At 39.9% G+C, this 18,957-nt stretch overlaps 3 protein-coding genes across 3 annotated transcripts in view; 2 read left to right on the top strand and 1 right to left on the bottom strand.

Moving 5' to 3' along the window:
- LOC146612739 (uncharacterized) overlaps positions 1-18,957 on the bottom strand; it is a 485,503-nt gene that overhangs the window by 30,234 nt on the left and 436,312 nt on the right. The gene's annotated exons all lie outside the window — the stretch shown is intronic.
- The window catches only part of LOC146612740 (T cell receptor alpha chain MC.7.G5), a 77,273-nt gene that overhangs the window by 8,006 nt on the left and 50,310 nt on the right, over positions 1-18,957 (top strand). The gene's annotated exons all lie outside the window — the stretch shown is intronic.
- trdc (T-cell receptor delta constant) lies at positions 13,425-17,743 on the top strand. Its single transcript, XM_085377541.1, has 5 exons — positions 13,425-13,524; positions 13,685-13,832; positions 15,745-16,026; positions 16,302-16,328; positions 16,941-17,743. Exons 3-5 carry the CDS (start codon positions 15,876-15,878, stop codon positions 17,048-17,050), a joined length of 288 nt encoding a protein of 95 aa, XP_085233667.1. The 5' UTR covers positions 13,425-13,524; positions 13,685-13,832; positions 15,745-15,875; the 3' UTR covers positions 17,051-17,743.

An 18,957-nucleotide genomic window follows, 5' to 3' on the forward strand; every position in this document is an offset into this window, starting at 1 on the left:
AACAAGTGAAAAAGCTGCCGATGTCCAGGGGAAAACTTGAAATTACAACTTTCAGCTCCACTGTTCAGAGCTGTGGAAAAAAAGACTAAAACTGAAGACTAACAGTTTACTTTCACACAAAGTCTGTTGTTAAAATAAATTCAAAAGAAATTTGTGGGACATAAAACATAACATAAATTAATCACAGGAGGTCACTCACCTGATGTCCAAGTTAAGTAAGCTCATTTCTGCCACTCAGGAGCAAGACCTGGGGATACTTAAACGTCTGCACTCTTGGCAGCAACTCTTCGCTGACCTAGAGTGGGCACCCCATCCATTTCCACCTGAGAACCATCGCCCTTCAGACGTCCTCCTTGTTTTGCTTTTTTGTCATGGGACATAAGGGTTGATTAGAAGCCTTTGTTCACTGCTTTGGGCACTGCTTAGCTCTAAGGAAAATAAAATATTCACTCAGTCGATGACTTTAATTTTTCTTAACTAAGTCACTAACATCAAGGATACCTATTAAACGTATCTGTGACTTTGATGAAGTTGAAGGTTGTATAAACATATAAGAAATAAATAATTACTATTTATTGCTTATATGTTTACTTCTGAAATAATTTCCACCGCAGCACGGTGGCACGGTGGTTAGCACTGTTGCCGCACAGAAGGTCATGAGTTCAATTCCACCATCAGGCCAGGGTCTTTCTGTGTGGAGTTTGCGTGTTCTCCCCGTGTTTGCGTGGGTTCCCTCCGGGTACTCCGGCTTCCTCCCACCATCCAAAGACATGCAGTTTGTGGGGATAGGTTAATTGATTAATCCAAATTACCTAACTGTGTGTTAGCCCTGTGACAGACTGGCGACCTGTCCAGGTTGTAACCCGCCTCTCCCCCTATGACAGCTGGGATAGGCTCCAGCGCCCCCCGCGACCCTGAAAAGGATAAGCGGAAGCAAATGGATGGATGGATGGATAATTTCCACCACCTGTGTAAAACATTGCTCGCCAGTGTTGCAGAGGTAAGGTTTCCCATTTGCATGAGTTCTCACATTTTGGTAGGACTTTGGGTTTAAATCATTGAGCAATAATGTGATGGTCAAACTATATTTGGTATACACAAATATATCTCCGAATCTTTAAAATCGCTTATGATTCATGTGTTCAGGACTCTTTTCTAGAGAAATCATAAGCAATGTGGAGGGGTCTCATGTCATTAAATCTTTTCTGACCAGTGTTGCAGGGTTAGGGTTTCTCTCCCCTGTGTGTCATGTAGGTGTTTAGCTCATTGCTTTGGCAATAATGTGTCTTTGATATCTTATGTGAATGCTTCACTGTTTTTATGCATTTAAACCTTTTTTCACAGGTGTTCCCAGAGTAAAGTTTCACACATGTGAGTGTTAAAATGAATAATCAAATCATCAATCAATGAAACTTTTCCAATTTTTCGCAAGAATGCTGCTTCACACTAATCTTAAATCGTTGAGATCTGATGTTTTGATGCTTTGATACATGTATATTTCTTGTCACTGGTGTGGTATGGAGTTTGCTTTTACAGATTTTCTCTGAGATCTTTCCAGGGGTATGGTTTCTTAGTTGTTCATCCATATGATAAAATCACCAGTTTTCACACATTTTTGGGCTTCGAAGAATCTTTGATGTGTGTCATTTGATGTGCATTTTTTTTTTTTTACAGATTTTATATTAGTGGAGGTTATTGTAGCTGGCCCTGAAATTCTTGGAAAGATGTTGTCTAGCCAGATTATTACTCTGGAATGAATTACCCTGGCCTCCAGTAACACTGTGAGCAATCTTGGAGTTGTTCTTGAGTAGGATATGTCCATCAATGTGCATATTAAACAAATGTGTAAGACTGCTTTCTTCCATTTGTGCAACATCTCCAAAATTAGAAATATCCTGTCCCAGAGTGACGCTGAAAAACTAGTTCATGTGTTGTGCCCTAAAACCAGGGAATTAGTGAAGGGAGATGAATGAAGACACTGACACGTAGGTCTTGTTTTCAGTCATCTGCATAAAGTATCAGTTTCAAAAGTTTGTTTGTTTGTTTGTTAATTTATTTTGATTATGTAAAAATATACAAAGTTCATTTAATTCAATTCAATTCAATTCAATTCAATAAAACTTTATTGATCCTGAAGGCTTTAGCAAAGAAAATAAGAGAAAAAAATGGTATACAACCCCCCCCCCCAATACATTTCAACATTGCTTCACTTGTTCTGATTCAGTTATATATTGAAAAAGAGTTTGAAGGACACGCATATTTAATCCCACCCCTTCACCATAAGTTATCAGTCAGTATTTCATCAGCTTCCTTACTGATATAATCTGCAGTAATATTAACAAACATATTTCTGATATAATATATACAGCACACCATAAAACTTCCTAAACAGAAATATTCGCTGAATTTCATCAATTTCCTTTCATTATAACTCATGAACATCATATCTGTTTAACTCTTTGAGCTGCTTTATGTTTGGACGTTGCTTCGGCTCCAAACTCAAACTGTTCCACAGCTTCGCTCCACTCACAGAAATAAAAAGGCTTTTTCAAAATCCCTTAAATTATAACTTCCTTCTATGCCGACACGTTTTTAGACAGTTTAATAGGATTGTGTGGTCAACACTACCAAATGCTGCACTCAGGTCTAGAAGAATTAAAACGGTACTTTTTCCAGAGTCAGCGGCTAAAAGCACATTATTGAACACCTTCAGTAGAGACTCTGCTGTGGAAGGCTCTGAAACCAGACTGATATTTATCCAGAATATTATGTGTGTCCAAGAATGAGGATAATTGGTGGAGGACAACTTTCTCGAGAACCTTAGACAAAAATGGTAGCTTAGAGATTGGTCTAAAATTGCCAAGAACTGACGGGTCCAAACCAGGTTTTTTTTTTTAGAAGCAGCTGGACAACAGCTTGTTTAAACGAATAAGGAACAGCTCCATTTGAGATGCTTTACAATAGCGCATCTCTGAGAAATGGTGTAGGTAACACATCCAAGGGGCAAGAAGTTGGTTTCATGTGCATTATTATATCAGTAAGATGGGATAATGAGACTGGTTTAAATTCGGAGAAAAAGAAAGAACATGTAGGTGTTTTCGAAGGGTCTTGGGATGGGAGTGGGATATGTGCTCTGATATTATCAATTTTTTCAGTAAAAAACTTTTGAAAATCCTCAGAAGTGTGTGAGGCAGTCTCAGATGGCTGAAGTGGTGGGATGCAGGACAGAGTTGATTGTGTTGAATAGAACTTTAGGATTACCAGAATTCTTAGTAATAACCTTGGAGAAATAAGTTGCTCTTTCTACCTTGATGGCGCGCTGATAGTTAATAAAACAATCTCTAAACACTTGGTAAGAGATGTGGAGCTTGTCTTTCTTCCATTTTCGTTCTGCTTTCCTGCATTCCTTCCTGACGGCACGAGTTGCAAATCTGTACAGCCAGTGATTACATTTTTACTTTTTTCTTGATAGATTTCATAAATAGATAATGTACAGGGATGTTATACATTCCTGTACATTATCAATCACTGTTGTCATCTTATCCACCACATTAAATCTCAATGATTTGTCCACATACACGGCCATTCCTCCTCCACCTTTGTTTTGCAGAGTTATAAATGTAAATTCATAACCCTCCAGTTCAAAGTCTGTTCCTTTTTCCACATTAATCCAAGTTTCAGATAAGTCATTGACACTGAATGGATGTGAAAACTGGTTAAAACATTCTTTGATATGATTAAATATAGCCTATAGGCTTCTACATTTAAAGTGGATAATTACTAATCTCATTTTTATTCCTCTGATTGTACTCTTCATTTGTAGCAGCAGTCGTCTTTGATACTTTAATTGTTGTCTGAAACTGTTTCATATTCCAAGTCCTGTGTATTGTGATTCACGTGGGCAAATATTTTCTGTTCCATTTGATCCTATTCTGCAGCTGTCTGACTGATGTAGTTGTTTCTTCCAGATATAGCTGAGTTCTTCCTTTCATTGTGTGTCAGAAGTGAGAGTGTGGCTGTTTGTTACCTTGTTTGTAGTCCAGATCATGTTGCTCACTGATATTTTTTGAGATCCGCCATGTTTTTAATGGTCAAACATGCATCCCATGTTTTCTCTGCCTGGATAGAATCAATTTGAAGACCACAGTTACCTTTCTTTTCCGTTTTAACTGATAAGACTACTTTGGACAGTGCATTACATGAACTGTAACCTAAAATAACTACATCTCCTTAACTCACGTGCCTCCCCTCTTCTGTGGAACCAGCTTCCAGATTGGATTCAGGAGACAGACACTATCTCTACTTTTAAGATTAGGCTTCAAACTTTCCTTTTTGCTAAAGCATATAGTTAGGGCTGGACCAGGTGACCCTGAATCCTCCCTTAGTTATACTGCAATAGATGTAGGCTGCCGGGGATTCCCATGATGCACTGAGTGTTTCTTCTTCACTCACTATGTTTTTGTACACCTGTATATGTGCACATGCCTTTAAACATTTTCTCACCGGTGTTGCAGGGGTAAAGTCTCTCCGTGTGAGTCCTCATATGAAGTGTAAAATCACCACTTTGAAAAATGTTCTCCACTTTTTTGGCATGGATATTGCTTTGAATCTGTGAGTCATTTGATTGGACATTGTGTTGTTTGTATACATTTTAACTTTATTCATGTTGTTGCACAGCCAAGCCTTCCTACCTGTGATTTCCTAATATTGACAATGAACTGATTCTTTTCCCAAAAGTCTAGCAAGAATGCATCTTCTAGGCTCTTACAGTCTTCCTCAAAGGTTCAGAGGTATGGTTTCAGGGTTCAGGGATAATTCATATACTGTTTATAAATATTACAAATATATTGTTGAAAAAATAATGAAACAACAGGAAAAATAAATCAGCTCAGAAAACAAAAAGAAAAAATTAAACACAGAGCATAACTAAAAGCAAAATTTTTCATGAAACGCAGAGGGAAGAGAACCGAAACACATGAAACAGGTAAGTGCAAAAACTTTTATTTCAGCAAAGTCTAAGAAAACAATCCAAAGACAACTACATTGAGATTCTTCAAATGAAGCCAAAAAAACACACACACAGGATCAAATATGAGAAAGTCACATAGAAGGGAGACAAACAGCCACTCTGACAAGGAACAATTGGAAACTAAGACTATAAATAATACCTAATTCTGCTAGAAAAGGATCTTGGATCTCCCAGATTTGGAGCAGAGCCTATGTTATGAAATCTGGCAGCTCGTGTCAGTAAAGTTAGCATCCACACTGGCTCAAATGTCTGTGTACATTTTATACAGATACACGAAACAACAACAAAAACAAAGGCGTTCACAGAGATGCATGTAGGCTTTCAGAACCATGGACAGAGCTCTTTGTGTGGCAGTGCTATTACTTGATTGTGAAATGAAATGAGAGAGAAAGAAACATATCCACACAACATTAATTCAGTTCAGTTAAATTTTATTTATATAGCACCAAATCACATTAAAACACAATAATACAGAGAAACTCAACAATTGAGCAAACACTTTGGCAACAGTGGGAAGGAAAAAGTCCCTTTAACATTAGGAGGATTTTGAGCATCACACAATGAATTAGCTGCATTTTGATGATAAAGTTATATGCATTAATTTCTACACTTTTTAGCATTTTATGGAAATATTTCTATTTTTATAAAAGAAAACATGACAGTTTAACACAATGAAAATAGTCAAAAAGCTACAAAAAGAAAACATTTGTGTTAATCTGAGTGCAAACATGTCAAATGTTTGAATTCACCTTTAAAATAACTTTTTTTGACTGATGTTCAGTTGCATCAGATAAAAATCCTCCTTTCTTCAAACAAGCCACACAGGCTGATAAGAAGAAACCTCAACCCACGTTCAGCTGCTTGTGCGACTCTCCCATAGAGAAACAGTTCAACAGTTTTTGTACGAGTGTTTTTCACCGTGTGGACATACCACAGTGACTGAAGTCAGTGTGACACCTTTACAAAAACTCCCAACAAGCTTTTCTTTATATCTGAGCATGGTTCCTGAGATCACATGAGTTATGTGTGAAGTTTCTAACCTCAGCTTTTATGTTGTAGATATCTCCTGATGCTAAACGAGACTTTCCCTCGTTTGAGTCGTGACTTGCTGGCTGCTAATGAAACCTGCTGCTTAACTGCAAAACACTGGTGTGGTCACTCCAGTAAAAGATAAAAAACAGAGATAGTAAATGTAACTCTATGCAAAAAGGAGGAACGATATTAAAAATAAGGCCCTTATTGTGCAATATTCTACATTAAATCTTACAGATCAAATAATATTGTGCACAGTATAAACAGATTTATCGGTCTCCTGAGGTGAAACTGAGATTTAGCATAAAAAAAGAATTCAGAAGATGACAGTGATGTGATCCTGTGGATAGCAGCTGGTACTTCAGTGAAGAAGGTCAGGAGGCTCTTTGTTATTCCTATGATGCTCAGCCTGTTCAGAACACACCACTTAAATATAATTACAATAGTAATTTTGCTCAGCATGGCAGTAAAACCTCTGAAGCCCCTTTTTTAGACTGATGCTCAGCTCCATCAGATAAGAGCATCTGCTGTCTTCAAACAAGCCACAGAGAAGAAACCTCAAGCCGTGTTCAGCTGCTTCTGCACGTCTGCCATAGAGAAACAGTTCAACAGTTTTTGTACGAGTGTTTTTCACCGTGGATACGGGGCACAGTGACTGAAGTCAGCCTGACACCCTTACAAAAACCCATCCACAGCTTTTCCAGGTCTGAACGCTGCTCATGCAGAGCAGAAGAATAAAGTCCACAGGAAGGCCTCTGTTCAGTCAGCAGGTTCATACATATTTTGTTTGTTTTTAGGTTCTTTGGAGACTTTTTTCACCATTAAAATAAAAACTTTATTAAAAAAAGAAGCTCATGGAATAGCAAGTTTCATCCTTCAAACAAACCTTACATGTTTTTTCATGTTTAAGTCTTTGCTAATATGTTTGTTGTTAGATTGTTCAGACCAGTTTCTTACTTCCACTTTTTGTTTTTAATTGTAAATGATGTCAAACAGCTTGAATCTACTGGATTCATTTTTAAACGTTTGCATTGTCTGATTTGTGGTTTGATGTATAAACTTTACCTCGAGAGGAACTTAGCACTAAGATTGACTAAATAGAGATGAAGTTCAAAAACGTCAATTTTTACTCCAAACAAATAATGTGGAGGTGAATCCAGGGAGGTGGGGGGGGGGGGGGGGGGGGGGGGGGGGGTTCTTGCAGGTCTGAGGGAAAGAAATCCACTAAAGACTGGAGACCAGTGTTAAATCCAAAGTGCTGTAATGGTGAGTGAGAACAGAAGGTGTGTAGGGATTTACTTTGAAAGGAACAGGATGCTGGTTGAAATCCAGGTAAGTTTTAGCATTGCAGGTTTGAGCTGGCAGGTGGAGAAGTTGAGGGAGGTGACTGAGGTTGGTTTGATGTGTCACCCAAAGTATACCAGCAAAATGCACAAACGACCAAACAATAATACAGGACAATAACATCAGTTTGTATTAAATGCAGTTAAAGCTTAGTTTTGATGTATTACTATATCATGACCCCAGGGACTGGTGTCCACATTTACTTTATGTCTGTTATATTGATTGGCCTTATCAGTTCACATTTCCTTGTATTTATTTTGTGTATATTATTTATATAATGTACTAATTTTGCTCTACTTGTACAATGACAGTAAAGATATTCCCGTCTTGTATGTGTGGGTCTTAAACAGCACAGTGAGGTCCGTGTATATTTGGACACAAGATCTGTTTATTTGCATGTTCACTGAAACATATTGTAGTTATAATTACATATTGGACATGGACTTAATGTAAGTAAGTCCACTTCTCTAACTACTCCTTGACGGTCACCTCAGCAGCTCACCTTCCTGCTCCAACCGCTCCTTCCTTTGTGGTAACACAGATCAGTGGACCTCCCTGACTTCCTCTCCAGCTTTTCCTCTGAAAGGCAGAAAGTAAGCACCGTGGCTCAAGCCTTTTATTATTTCTCTGTGCAATCTTCTGGAAAAGATTATTCCTAACTGGTCTCTGCCCTCTACCCTGCACCTCCTCTGTGCGGCTCCCAGTCAGTCCTGCCAATGCAACATACAAACTTCTATTAACTTTGTTAATAAAAGACTTTTAAGCACAACCATTCCCCGTCTCCCTGTTTGGGTTTTGCTCTTGACTTGGTTTTACCACCAGTGTAGCCAGTTCATGACAGCTAAGTCTCTTTTCTGCTGCTGGAACTGCAGCTGCAAGAACACAACAAGAAATCCTGTTCAGTCGATCCATTTCACTTTGATCTCCAAACAAACTGAAGTGATTCCCGCATCTCCTCTAAGGCTGTGGGACAGTAAGCTTGAATATTGAAGGTCAGACGTGCAGGCATCGCATTAGAAACAGCAGCACTGAGAGCACACGCTCCCTCAGTTACAAAAGAATTAACTAGAATTAAAAAGCTTATTTTACCGCTATGTGCACTAAATGACCAGAATGCAGATTCTCTGCAGCAGATTGTCTTATTTGCAACAGTGTTACATTTTATTATATTTTTAAATGTTCTTTACAGATTTCAACTTTTATTTATATTCTATCATCATCATCATCATCATCTGTATTTCATTTTATTAGGCAGCACTCATAGGGATCATTTTAGGAGTCAAATGAACTACAACATGATCTTGCACATTGACAGCTGATGACCTCTGTTGTGATATCTGTTATGTCTGAGTGTAGTTTTAGTTTTGTGGAGCCAATGAATCCAAAGAAAACCTGTGTTGAACTTCATTTAACTGTCGATCGAAGACGCTGAAGATATCTACCTATTTGGAACCATGGTAACAGGGTTCTTGCTGATCGGAGCTGGCTTGGCCCTGACTTATCGAAGAATTAAGAAAGTGGAACCGGCTGTTCAAACCCCCACAAGGCTGCCCGCTGGGATTGAAACGATGGGACGAGGCGTGAGCTCTCAAAATGGGCTCATTGAGTGTTATTCTGAGTGTTCACGGCAGCTTAAAGCTGAGATTTCTAATAACACTCAGAATAACACTCAGAATAACACTCAGAATAACACCTCTGAGCGAAAGTTGGATCACATCTTGGAGAAGCTCTCGGCGGTCGTGAGTTCTCAGAATCAGCTCTTTGAGCACAAGAATGACAACATCACAGAGCATAAGTTTGATAACATCATGGAGAAGCTCGCTGCTCTCCAACGGGAGATTGAGAGAACTTTGAAATTCTCATGAGTTGTTCGCACTAAAGAAAAAACCACCATCATCATGCGGCTCTCCGTTCGGCGCCAGCTGTGGTCTCAAGGCTGGAGCTGAACAAAACACCCTGATAACAACTGTGTGATGACTGTTCTTCCCATTCCATGCAAGGCCACCTGGGTTGGCTGGAAGACTGTTTACTTAGCCTGGCAGGGCGAAGGACACTGTCTCAGCTGAACTCTGGACACACACACACATTTCACTGCAGGGCAACCTGCACGTGGCGAATAAAGCCCTGATTGATTGATTGATTGATTGATTTGTAGTGTAGCTCTCTGTGCTAATTTGTAGATCTCTAATTTAGTAAGCCATTGTCGCAGCTTCGAGGTTTCCTATCATGATGCAAAATAACTGATAGAAAAGAGATTTTCACCTCACTGACTGCAGGGAGCTTTGGCTGGTTTAACATCTGAGGTTTGCACTAAAAAACAAGTTCAGTATCCTTCAAACATCAGAACACAAAGGAAACTGTAACTGATAAAACAGAAAAATCTAAGCCCACTGAGGTGATTCAGCTGTCTGACTAGATGCTTCCTCAGTGCTCAGTGAGTGTTCACTGCTCCAGCCTGGTCCTGCAGTGTCCGCCCACTCTGGCTGGAGCCCGGAGTCCACACCTGCCTGGTCCACCTGTTCTTCATTGCTGGCAATCAGTAGGAGGAGCATTTAAGATCAGCATCTCCACCAACTCTCCTCCAGTCCATTAACTACCTTATGGTTTTTGTTGTGTTCAAATTTTTCAGACCGAACTTCAGGAGAAAGTTCTGTCTTTGAAAAAGATTTAATTTGCTTTGGCAGTTGAAATGAGAAGTTTACAGAGAGCCGTGGACCTCTGTGTGAACCAGCAGCCTGCTTTATAAGAAGGATAACCCTCAACGGGTTGTACAACTTTGTAGTGAGACAAAAACAAAGATTACTAGGCTATCTTGCTCCCACACGGCAGCCACAAGGCAGCCTTGCTGTCTTCCTGCAAGTCCTCCCCGTCCATGTCTGACCTCGTCTGGTATTCATTTCAATTCAGTTCAATTCAATTTTATTTATACAGCGCCAAATCACAACAGCAGTCGCCTCAAGGCGCTTTCTATTGTACAGTAGATCGTACAATAATAGATACAGAGAAAAACCCAACAATCATATGACCCCCTATGAGCAGCACTTTGGCGACAGTGGGAAGGAAAAACTCCCTTTTAACAGGAAGAAACCTCCAGCAGAACCAGGCTCAGGGAGGGGCGGGGCCATCTGCTGTGATTGGTTGGGGTGAGAGAAGGAAGACAGGATAAAGACCTGCTGTGGAAGAGAGACAGAGGTTAATAACAGATATGATTCAATGCAGAGAGGTCTGTTAACACATAGTGAGTGAGAAAGGTGACTGGAAAGGAAAAACTCAATGCATCATGGGAATCCCCCGGCAGCCTACGTCTATTGCAGCATAACTAAGGGAGGATTCAGGGTCACCTGGTCCAGCCCTAACTATATGCTTTAGCAAAAAGGAAAGTTTGAAGCCTAATCTTGAAAGTAGAGATAGTGTCTGTCTCCTGAATCCAAACTGGAAGCTGGTTCCACAGAAGAGGGGCCTGAAAACTGAAGGCTCTGCCTCCCATTCTACTTTTAAATACTCTAGGAACAACAAGTAGGCCTGCAGAGCGAGAGCGAAGTGCTCTAATAGGGTGATATGGTACTACAAGGTCATTAAGATAAGATGGGGCCTGATTATTTAAGACCTTGTATGTGAGGAGCAGGATTTTGAATTCTGGATTTAACAGGAAGCCAATGAAGGGAAGCCAAAACAGGAGAAATCTGCTCTCTCTTTCTAGTCCCTGTCAGGACTCTTGCTGCAGCATTTTGGATCAGCTGAAGGCTTTTCAGGGAGTTTTTAGGACATCCTGATAATAATGAATTACAGTCGTCCAGCCTGGAAGTAATAAATGCATGAACTAGTTTTTCAGCGTCACTCTGAGACAGGATATTTCTAACTTTAGAGATGTTGCACAAATGGAAGAAAGCAGTCTTACATATTTGTTTAATATGTGCGTTGAAGGACATGTCCTGGTCAAAAATGACTCCAAGGTTCCTCACAGTGTTACTGGAGGCCAAGGTAATGCCATCCAGAGTAAGAATCTGCTTAGATACCATATTTCTAAGCTTTTCAGGGCCGAGTACAATAACCTCAGTTTGATCTGAATTAAGAAGCAGAAAGTTAGCGGCCATCCAGGTCTTTATGTCTTTAAGACATTCCTGCAGTTTAACTCTTTGGTGTGTGTTATCTGGCTTCATGGACAGATAGAGCTGGGTGTCATCGGCATAGCAGTGTAAATGTATGCTATGTCTTCTAATGATGCTGCCTAAGGGAAGTATAATGTCTGGTATCTCCTCCTCCTCTGTCACAGAAAAGCACAATGTTATTATCCATTGTTCTACTGATTCTAAGTTCTGGTTCAGGACATCTTGTACGGACGCTCTAACCCAGAGACTTATTCTAACCATCTTCTGTGTGTGTGTGTTACGAACAACCCTCTGCAATACAGTTCCTACAATATCAGTTCGGACAGTCACGCCGAACGACGCTTTCGACCTTCAAAAGACGGATCGCCAACTCATTGAGCACATTTGCAGTGTGTATATAAACATAAATAAAACAGTTTTATTTATACTAACAAAACAAAGGTTTTCAATCCTAACATCATCACCAGGCCAAGAAGAAATTCTCTGCATGTTTTTGATTGAAACTAACTTGTATCTCTTCTCATGCTGAGTTACTCGCCTCCTTGGCTGCTGGAATACTGGAAACAGCTTGGAAGTTGCTTTCTCCTGATTCCCTCCCCTCACGTCTACTCACCTGCAGATTCAAGTTAGCCCCTCACCTCACCTGTGTTACTGAGATTTCTGATTTTCTCCCCTCCGATCATCAACTCTTCTCTCCTCTGTTGCAGTGTCTTTTCCTCGGAGACTCGTTGTCCCTTGTGCAGCAGAAACAGAGATCCTTCACACTACATCACATCACCATAACTTGTAAATGCATAATAAACTAGTGAAAACCAAACTTGCCTCTGCACTGTCTTTGGGTCCACGCTCTCTCTCCACCTGGCTTTAGCACTATGTTGCACAAAGATGATCCTTGAATTGATCAACTGGATTTTTCACAAGAACTGGTCTGCTATTGGTCAAAAAGAATGAATGGGTGCAATGACAAACTCTAACTTAAACTAAAGGTAACTACAAGAAAATCAAACTGAGGCAAAGGAAAACCAAGATGGCCACCTTCTATAAACTCCAAAGCAGGTGATACAATTTGTTTTAATAGTTGAGGAAGTCGGCGAGCAACGGCAGGTCCAACAAACAGCATCTCGACAAATATCATAAACTGTTTGTGTGCATGTCTGCTAGCTAAAGAGAGAACTGCGGTTTTTCTTAGCAAAGATAAATATAACCTAGTGTTTGCCGAATTCATTCTCAGGGATTTCAAACAAAATAAGAGGAAACTGCAAGAAGATGATGGACGGTTCAGCAGCCTTGTGCCACACACACACTGTGTTGTTGCCCTTCCAGTATTTCCCATCCATCCATACCTGTGCTCATCTATCAGCCTGCACAGGATAGACCTGCCTCGCACTCCTTGTACTACAAATAATCCATTTTTAGCACATTTACCAGCGTTTTTGTTTCTCCTGGTGTTTAATCTTTAATTTTGTTCATCTTTTTCCGTGTTCTGTATTTTCCTGCTCTTTCTGATTTCCTTGATGACTTTTCTGTGTATCACCTGTACCTGGACGGCCTCTCATGTCCTTCATTTAGCTCCTCTTCCTCAGTGTGCTTCAAGTTTCCTTAAAATCCCTCCTCTCCCTACGCAGCACTTTGCAAGTGAAGATATTTGTTAAATCAAATACAGTGAAGTGCAATAAGGTCGTGAAAGGTATTTGAAACTTTGATTTATGTGTTTGCAGCATTTATTTCCTAACATGCAGAAATGAAGTAAAGCCGTCAGTAAAAGACAGAGAGTCACAGAGAAACAGTCACAGTGAGTTTTTGTTCATGTGCCAGTGACTCCCATCTGTTTCCTCCTGCTGCTGTGACAGGTTTTTGTACGAGGGTTTTTCACTGTGTTGGGGTGGTCCACAGTGATTGAACATCCACACAGAGCTGAACAAAAACCCTGCAGCTTCATCTGAACCGTCTTTAAAACATGGAATCGGCCAAAGTTCAGAAAAACATCAAGAAACAAAACATCTGCTTCAGGTGAGTCTTCGGCAGCTCGAATTCTACATGGAAATGAATATTTCTTCACTTTTCTGACCCTCACGCCTCTGCTCTATGTGCAGGTAGACGGTTTTATATTTGTACTTTAACCTGATGAAAACTTACAAATGACTTTCTGATTGTTCCTCTGGTGTAACAGCTCGGTGTCTGTCCTGTGGAAGTGGATTTTTGAACGTGTTTGAGCTGCTCTGAGGACCTCTGACAGCCGAGAGGTTTTTGTACGGGGCTGTAACACTGTGATGCACTAACATTTGGAAATCCGATCCCTCTCACCGTCACCCCTAAAGGTAAGAAAAATCCCTTTTTCTTGGCTGATACAGTGAGAAATAATTTCCTTTCAAAGGTCTGTTTAGTCCAAAACAGAGTTTTTATGTTTTAAAGCTTGAACTTGATGGATCAGTAGTGGAGCGATGTGACGACGAGCTGCTGTGAGACAGAGCTGCTCTGCCTGACACAGGATGTCCTGAAAATGCCTTAAATCCTGTTTTCTGTTCATTCAAAGTGTGAAAGTGTCCAAAATAGAGTCAAGTCAGCTGCAACATGTAGCTGGTGTGTTGTAACTCTGCAAATAATGACAGAGCAAAGCCAAAAGTAAAACAAAGGAGAATAATCAGCAGTAAAAAAGAAAAAAAAGATGAACATTAGCTACAGAAACATGTCAACGAACCAACAAACTGTCAGATTTAAAAATCTGAAATTCTGTTTTTAAAATCGAGTTTTGAAAATATAAAATCAAACAAAGTCGGCCTGAATTCTCTGAAACGTCTTTGTTTTGATGAGTCTGGTGAAAATATTATTGAGTACAAATAGTAAAGATATATTTAATGTCTGTTCAAACAAACAACAAAACAAAATGTAACAGAAAGCTGCTGATAAGGACTGTAAAGCACAAAAAAGGCAGAAGAGTTATAAATGTGTACAGTTTTAGTGACGTAAATAAAAGAATATGCATCATGTTCATGAAGCTGCTTTTGCAAATTGGCACAGAGAAAAGAAAATCCTGGATAAATAAATAAATACTACACAGGACAGAAGTTCAGGTTTTGGCAGTTGAACACTTGACTCTTCAACATGAGCTCACAGTGACTTTCTGATTGTTACTGTCTGAACTGAAAATTAAGGTAAAAGCTGTGAGAAAAGTTCAGTTGTCGTCAAAAACATCAAATTAAAGCACTGAAGGTTCGGCACAGATAATACCTGTTTTTATATCCAAGCTTTCAAGGAAACACTCACATGTGATTATGTCATAAATTATGTGTAAAGCATAAAAAAGCAGAACTGAACAGTTTGGCGAAACGTACGTCGGCAAGTGATGATATATAGTGTGGACGCTGCATTAAACAAAGATAAGTGCATCTGAAAATAAAGTTTATACAACAGAAATAAAGAAGTTTAATATTTACTCAAACATTCAACCTCTGATTTTCATTTATTGGCTGTTTGGACCAAAATCAGTTTATTTTATTTTTGTCGGACTGAAATTTGACTCTCAGGTCAAAGAACTCATCGTTAGTTATGTGAAATACAAACAAACATGCTACATGATGGCTGGGTGTTATTGGCTCAATGTCACGGTGTTTGTGTCAAACTCTTAAATCCTAAAATAAAATGATTAAAGTGTTCGGAGCGGAGCGAGCAGCGTCTCAGTTCACTGTCGGCTTCCTCTCAGTTTGACTGTTAGTTTGTGTCCACAGGAGCTTCGTGTCAAACAGTCGGCTTATAAAAAACACACAAACTTAATAACTAATGTCAGAGCAGGCGACTAAACTGCTGATCTGCAGCCTGCTGTACGTACAAAGAACAACTAAAACTATTTTGTTATCCTTGAAGTTTAATGTACAAATTTTATACAACATGAATTTGGGGAAAGACTTTTGTGTGTCTTCTCCATCCTGGACACGAGCGCACTGTTCTTAGCTGCAAACTGCAACACAAACGCACAACAATTAAAGTCTAAACGTAACAGAACTGAAATATCGATCACAGCACTTCTAAATGTAGAATCAAGGATTCAGGGTCACCTGAGTCATCATGTTTGGAGTTATAGTGTTTCATAAGATTTCATTTAGAAATGTCAGATAAATGAACCTGTTTTAAAGCTGAAACATTAACGTTTGTTTTGTGGACACTGAAACTTGGTTATTTTCTACTTTATAACTTTGTCTGTGTGGTTTTGGTTTGTCCTGCTTTGCTGTGTAGATCGACCTAAAACGACGCCGTCCCTTCACGTTCTGAACCCTCTGGCACCTTCTGCTTATCCACCGCTGCCCGCTGATGCTCTGGGCCCAGAGGTCTGTCTGGCCACTGATTTTTATCCAAAGGAAGGAGAAATGATTATGAATGTCAGGGGGGGCCCAGTCAGCGTGAACATCAGCAACGCCGTTCTGTCCACAAAGACTAAAAGCTACTACTTTGTTGGATTCAGCAACGAGACCATCCACTCCTGCGAGCTGTTAGGAGTCTCCACCAATAACGAAGCTGGTATGAGAACAAACTCACTGAAACAATAAGTAACGTCAGTGTGAGACTCATAAACTTTAAACTTCAGCTGTGTTTGTGTCAGACACTTTTAATCTTTTATTTTTAACACAAACGTGCAAACATGGTCATTAATAAAAAAAGATCAATAAAATGATTTCATGTCATAGACGGTTGAGACTTTGTTTGACATTTGAAATTTAAACGCTTCTTATATTATTTCGGGTAACAGTTCATCGAGCGTGTTTGTGATTAATGCACTTCATATTTCCACACAGATGACGCCTGCAGCAGCGTCTACCCAGGTGAGCGTGCAAACACACCTGCACACGTTCAGCTTCTCCACAGTCACATGAAGGAGATCGTCATCACTAACAGCATCACTGCTGTCGGGAAGATTTAGAATTCATTCACACAATGAAAGATTATTGTGTAACCTCAAATATTATATATAATATATAATGTCAGTCACACAAACACAAAACATGCAGTTCATATCAGAGAGCAGCAGAAAATCTGTTTGCTTTTTACTCAAAGTTTCATTTCCAAAAAAACAAACAACAACAAAAAAACAAAAGAAAAGAGAATAAAAGTAAAATAGAACTAAAGTGTAAATATGATAAAACATCAGTTCAGCCTCGGTCTCATGTGTGAGTGCTGATGCATCCGTGCAGAGAACAACACACTGATGTGTTCACGTTAACAAACAACATGCAGGAACATAAATATAAAGAGTTGTGTTTATTAATTAAACTGCAGTCGTGAAAATGAATTTCTTCTGTGTCCTTTGTCTCTGTGTCGATCTGTGGTGACGATCGACACAGGAAACCTTTTTCATCTCTTTTACCTTCCTGCTGAAGTCGTGTTGGTGTCAAAGATTCAGTCCGAGCTAACGCGTCTGTCTCTCTTCTGTGCAGAAAAAGCAAAGCTCAACTTCTACCTGCTGGTGATGAATGGAGTCAGAGTGCTGTTCACCAAGACTTTGGCCTTCAACACCATCCTGACCATCAGAGGTCTGCTGGTCTGAGTCCATCAGCAGGTCGGCGACATCAGATCAGAGCTTCAGCTTCAGTTTCTTTCTCCTGTTTTTGATAAAAGCACAAACGTTCAGGAAGTCTCCTGTAAATTCACACTTATAGCACAAACATTTTTGGGTCTGATTTTAGGATCGTTTGCCTTCATATAAGAGCAACGTTTCAAATTCCAACAAAATCTAAAAGTAAACACAGAAATTTGAACCCAAAAGGAAAAACATGGAAACTCCTGAAACATTTTTATCATTTTGTTGTAAATACATGCAAAAAACATTAAACCAGAAACATAAAATCTGTTAAATGTTTCAAATTATTTATACAAAATACAGCAAAGACTTGACGTCAGCGTGCAGCGTGGCTGTGCCGAGCTCGCTGACGTCGCCATCTGGAGCTAAACTTTCCTTTAAACATTAGTTTGAAAGAACAAAGACTAATTAATGAATCCAGTGAACTGATTCAACATGAAAGGCCCTGATGGTCTCAACAAGAAGAACCATGTCGTGTGTTAAATCTGCTGATGTGTGAAAGTGTGAGGCGAGCTGTGCTGACAGCTTCGTCTTCACTCTGCTTCGTCCTGCTGTAAATACAACCTGTCAGCTGTTTGTACAAACATTACGTTTAGTTTTACTTCCTGTCGTTTGTAACAACATCGTTTGTATCTGATTTTTGTCTGTACGTTTTATTCTCCGCTCTCACTGAAACGTCGTTTGCTTCTAATACAAAATAAACTTGCTTGTGTTTGAATCGTCTCTTCCATTTCTGATACTGATTGAAACTTGGGCAGCATCATCAGTCACTGCAGGTCTTTGGTGGCTGCACCCTCACAGAGCATGTGAGCTGCCACAGGGTTAAATAAAGGATTGCTCTTTGATTAAAAGCTTCCCTCCAATCGGATCATTTACAGTTTAAGTTTGCTCACAGGTGAAGTCTCTGTCTTGTTGGACCTGTGACGTCGTCATCAGTTGACCCCGTTTGCCTCATCGTGCTTCACTGAGTCTTCCTGCTTTCAGTTGAAACCACAGTTCAACTGAAAGCTGAACAGTCAGACGTGAAGCTGCAGATAAAATCAGACAGAAACCAACAAGAAGCTCAGTTTCACATCGACAGGAAGCTGTGAGCAGCTCGTTTCCTCGCACGCTTTGTGCAACACTTTCACAGCGAGTTACGCGTTACAGCATCACACTGATCATTAAAGGGAAAACATGCAATTCTCTTGTTTTATTGTTAATTAACTTTGACTTTTAGCACACACTAAAATCAGATACAACAAACAGAAAAACATGCTTAAAACACTTTCGTGAGACAAATGTCCTGTTTTGATGGTTGTAAGAATTTCAGCGCTCGGCTCTGTAAAAGCTGCCGGAGGTTTCTCCTCTTCAAGCTCACAGATGCATAAATGATAAACTGTTCGATGCAGGAATCTTTGATTTCCATGTAAATCTTAAACCTCGTTATCGTGCTGCTTTATGGACATTTGGTATTGATCTGTTTACATGCTCCCACAAATAAAACATCAACCAAACACTGGAGCAGCTTCACCCTGAAAACTCAAACCTGTCAGAGTTGTTTCTAAAAACAGAAGTGACACAAACGCAGCTGCCACAGAGAGACTCTGCCCCCCAGAGGACGGGACAGGGAGAGCATCAGGTATGCTGGGCCCTGCACACCTGCCCACGTTTACAGCATTGTGGCCTGATGATGTTGGCTGAGTCTGACTGCCACAGGCCCGCCTAATGTGAGTCAGATGAATTAGGTTGGCAGTGCTGTGACTGAAGTTAGCAAACATGGAAACTTGGATTAAGCTCAAATTATTCTGCAAACTGGGTCAGAGCCCAAAATACTCACTAACAGCTGGATCTTTTATTCACACTGTTTTTAGGCCACAGGTGAAGTTTGTCTG

This window comes from Diplotaxodon limnothrissa, linkage group LG18 (genome assembly GCF_057381915.1).
Source record: "Diplotaxodon limnothrissa isolate DT_005_m linkage group LG18, D_limnothrissa_male_GT1.1, whole genome shotgun sequence".
NCBI classification, from domain to species: Eukaryota; Metazoa; Chordata; class Actinopteri; order Cichliformes; family Cichlidae; genus Diplotaxodon; species Diplotaxodon limnothrissa.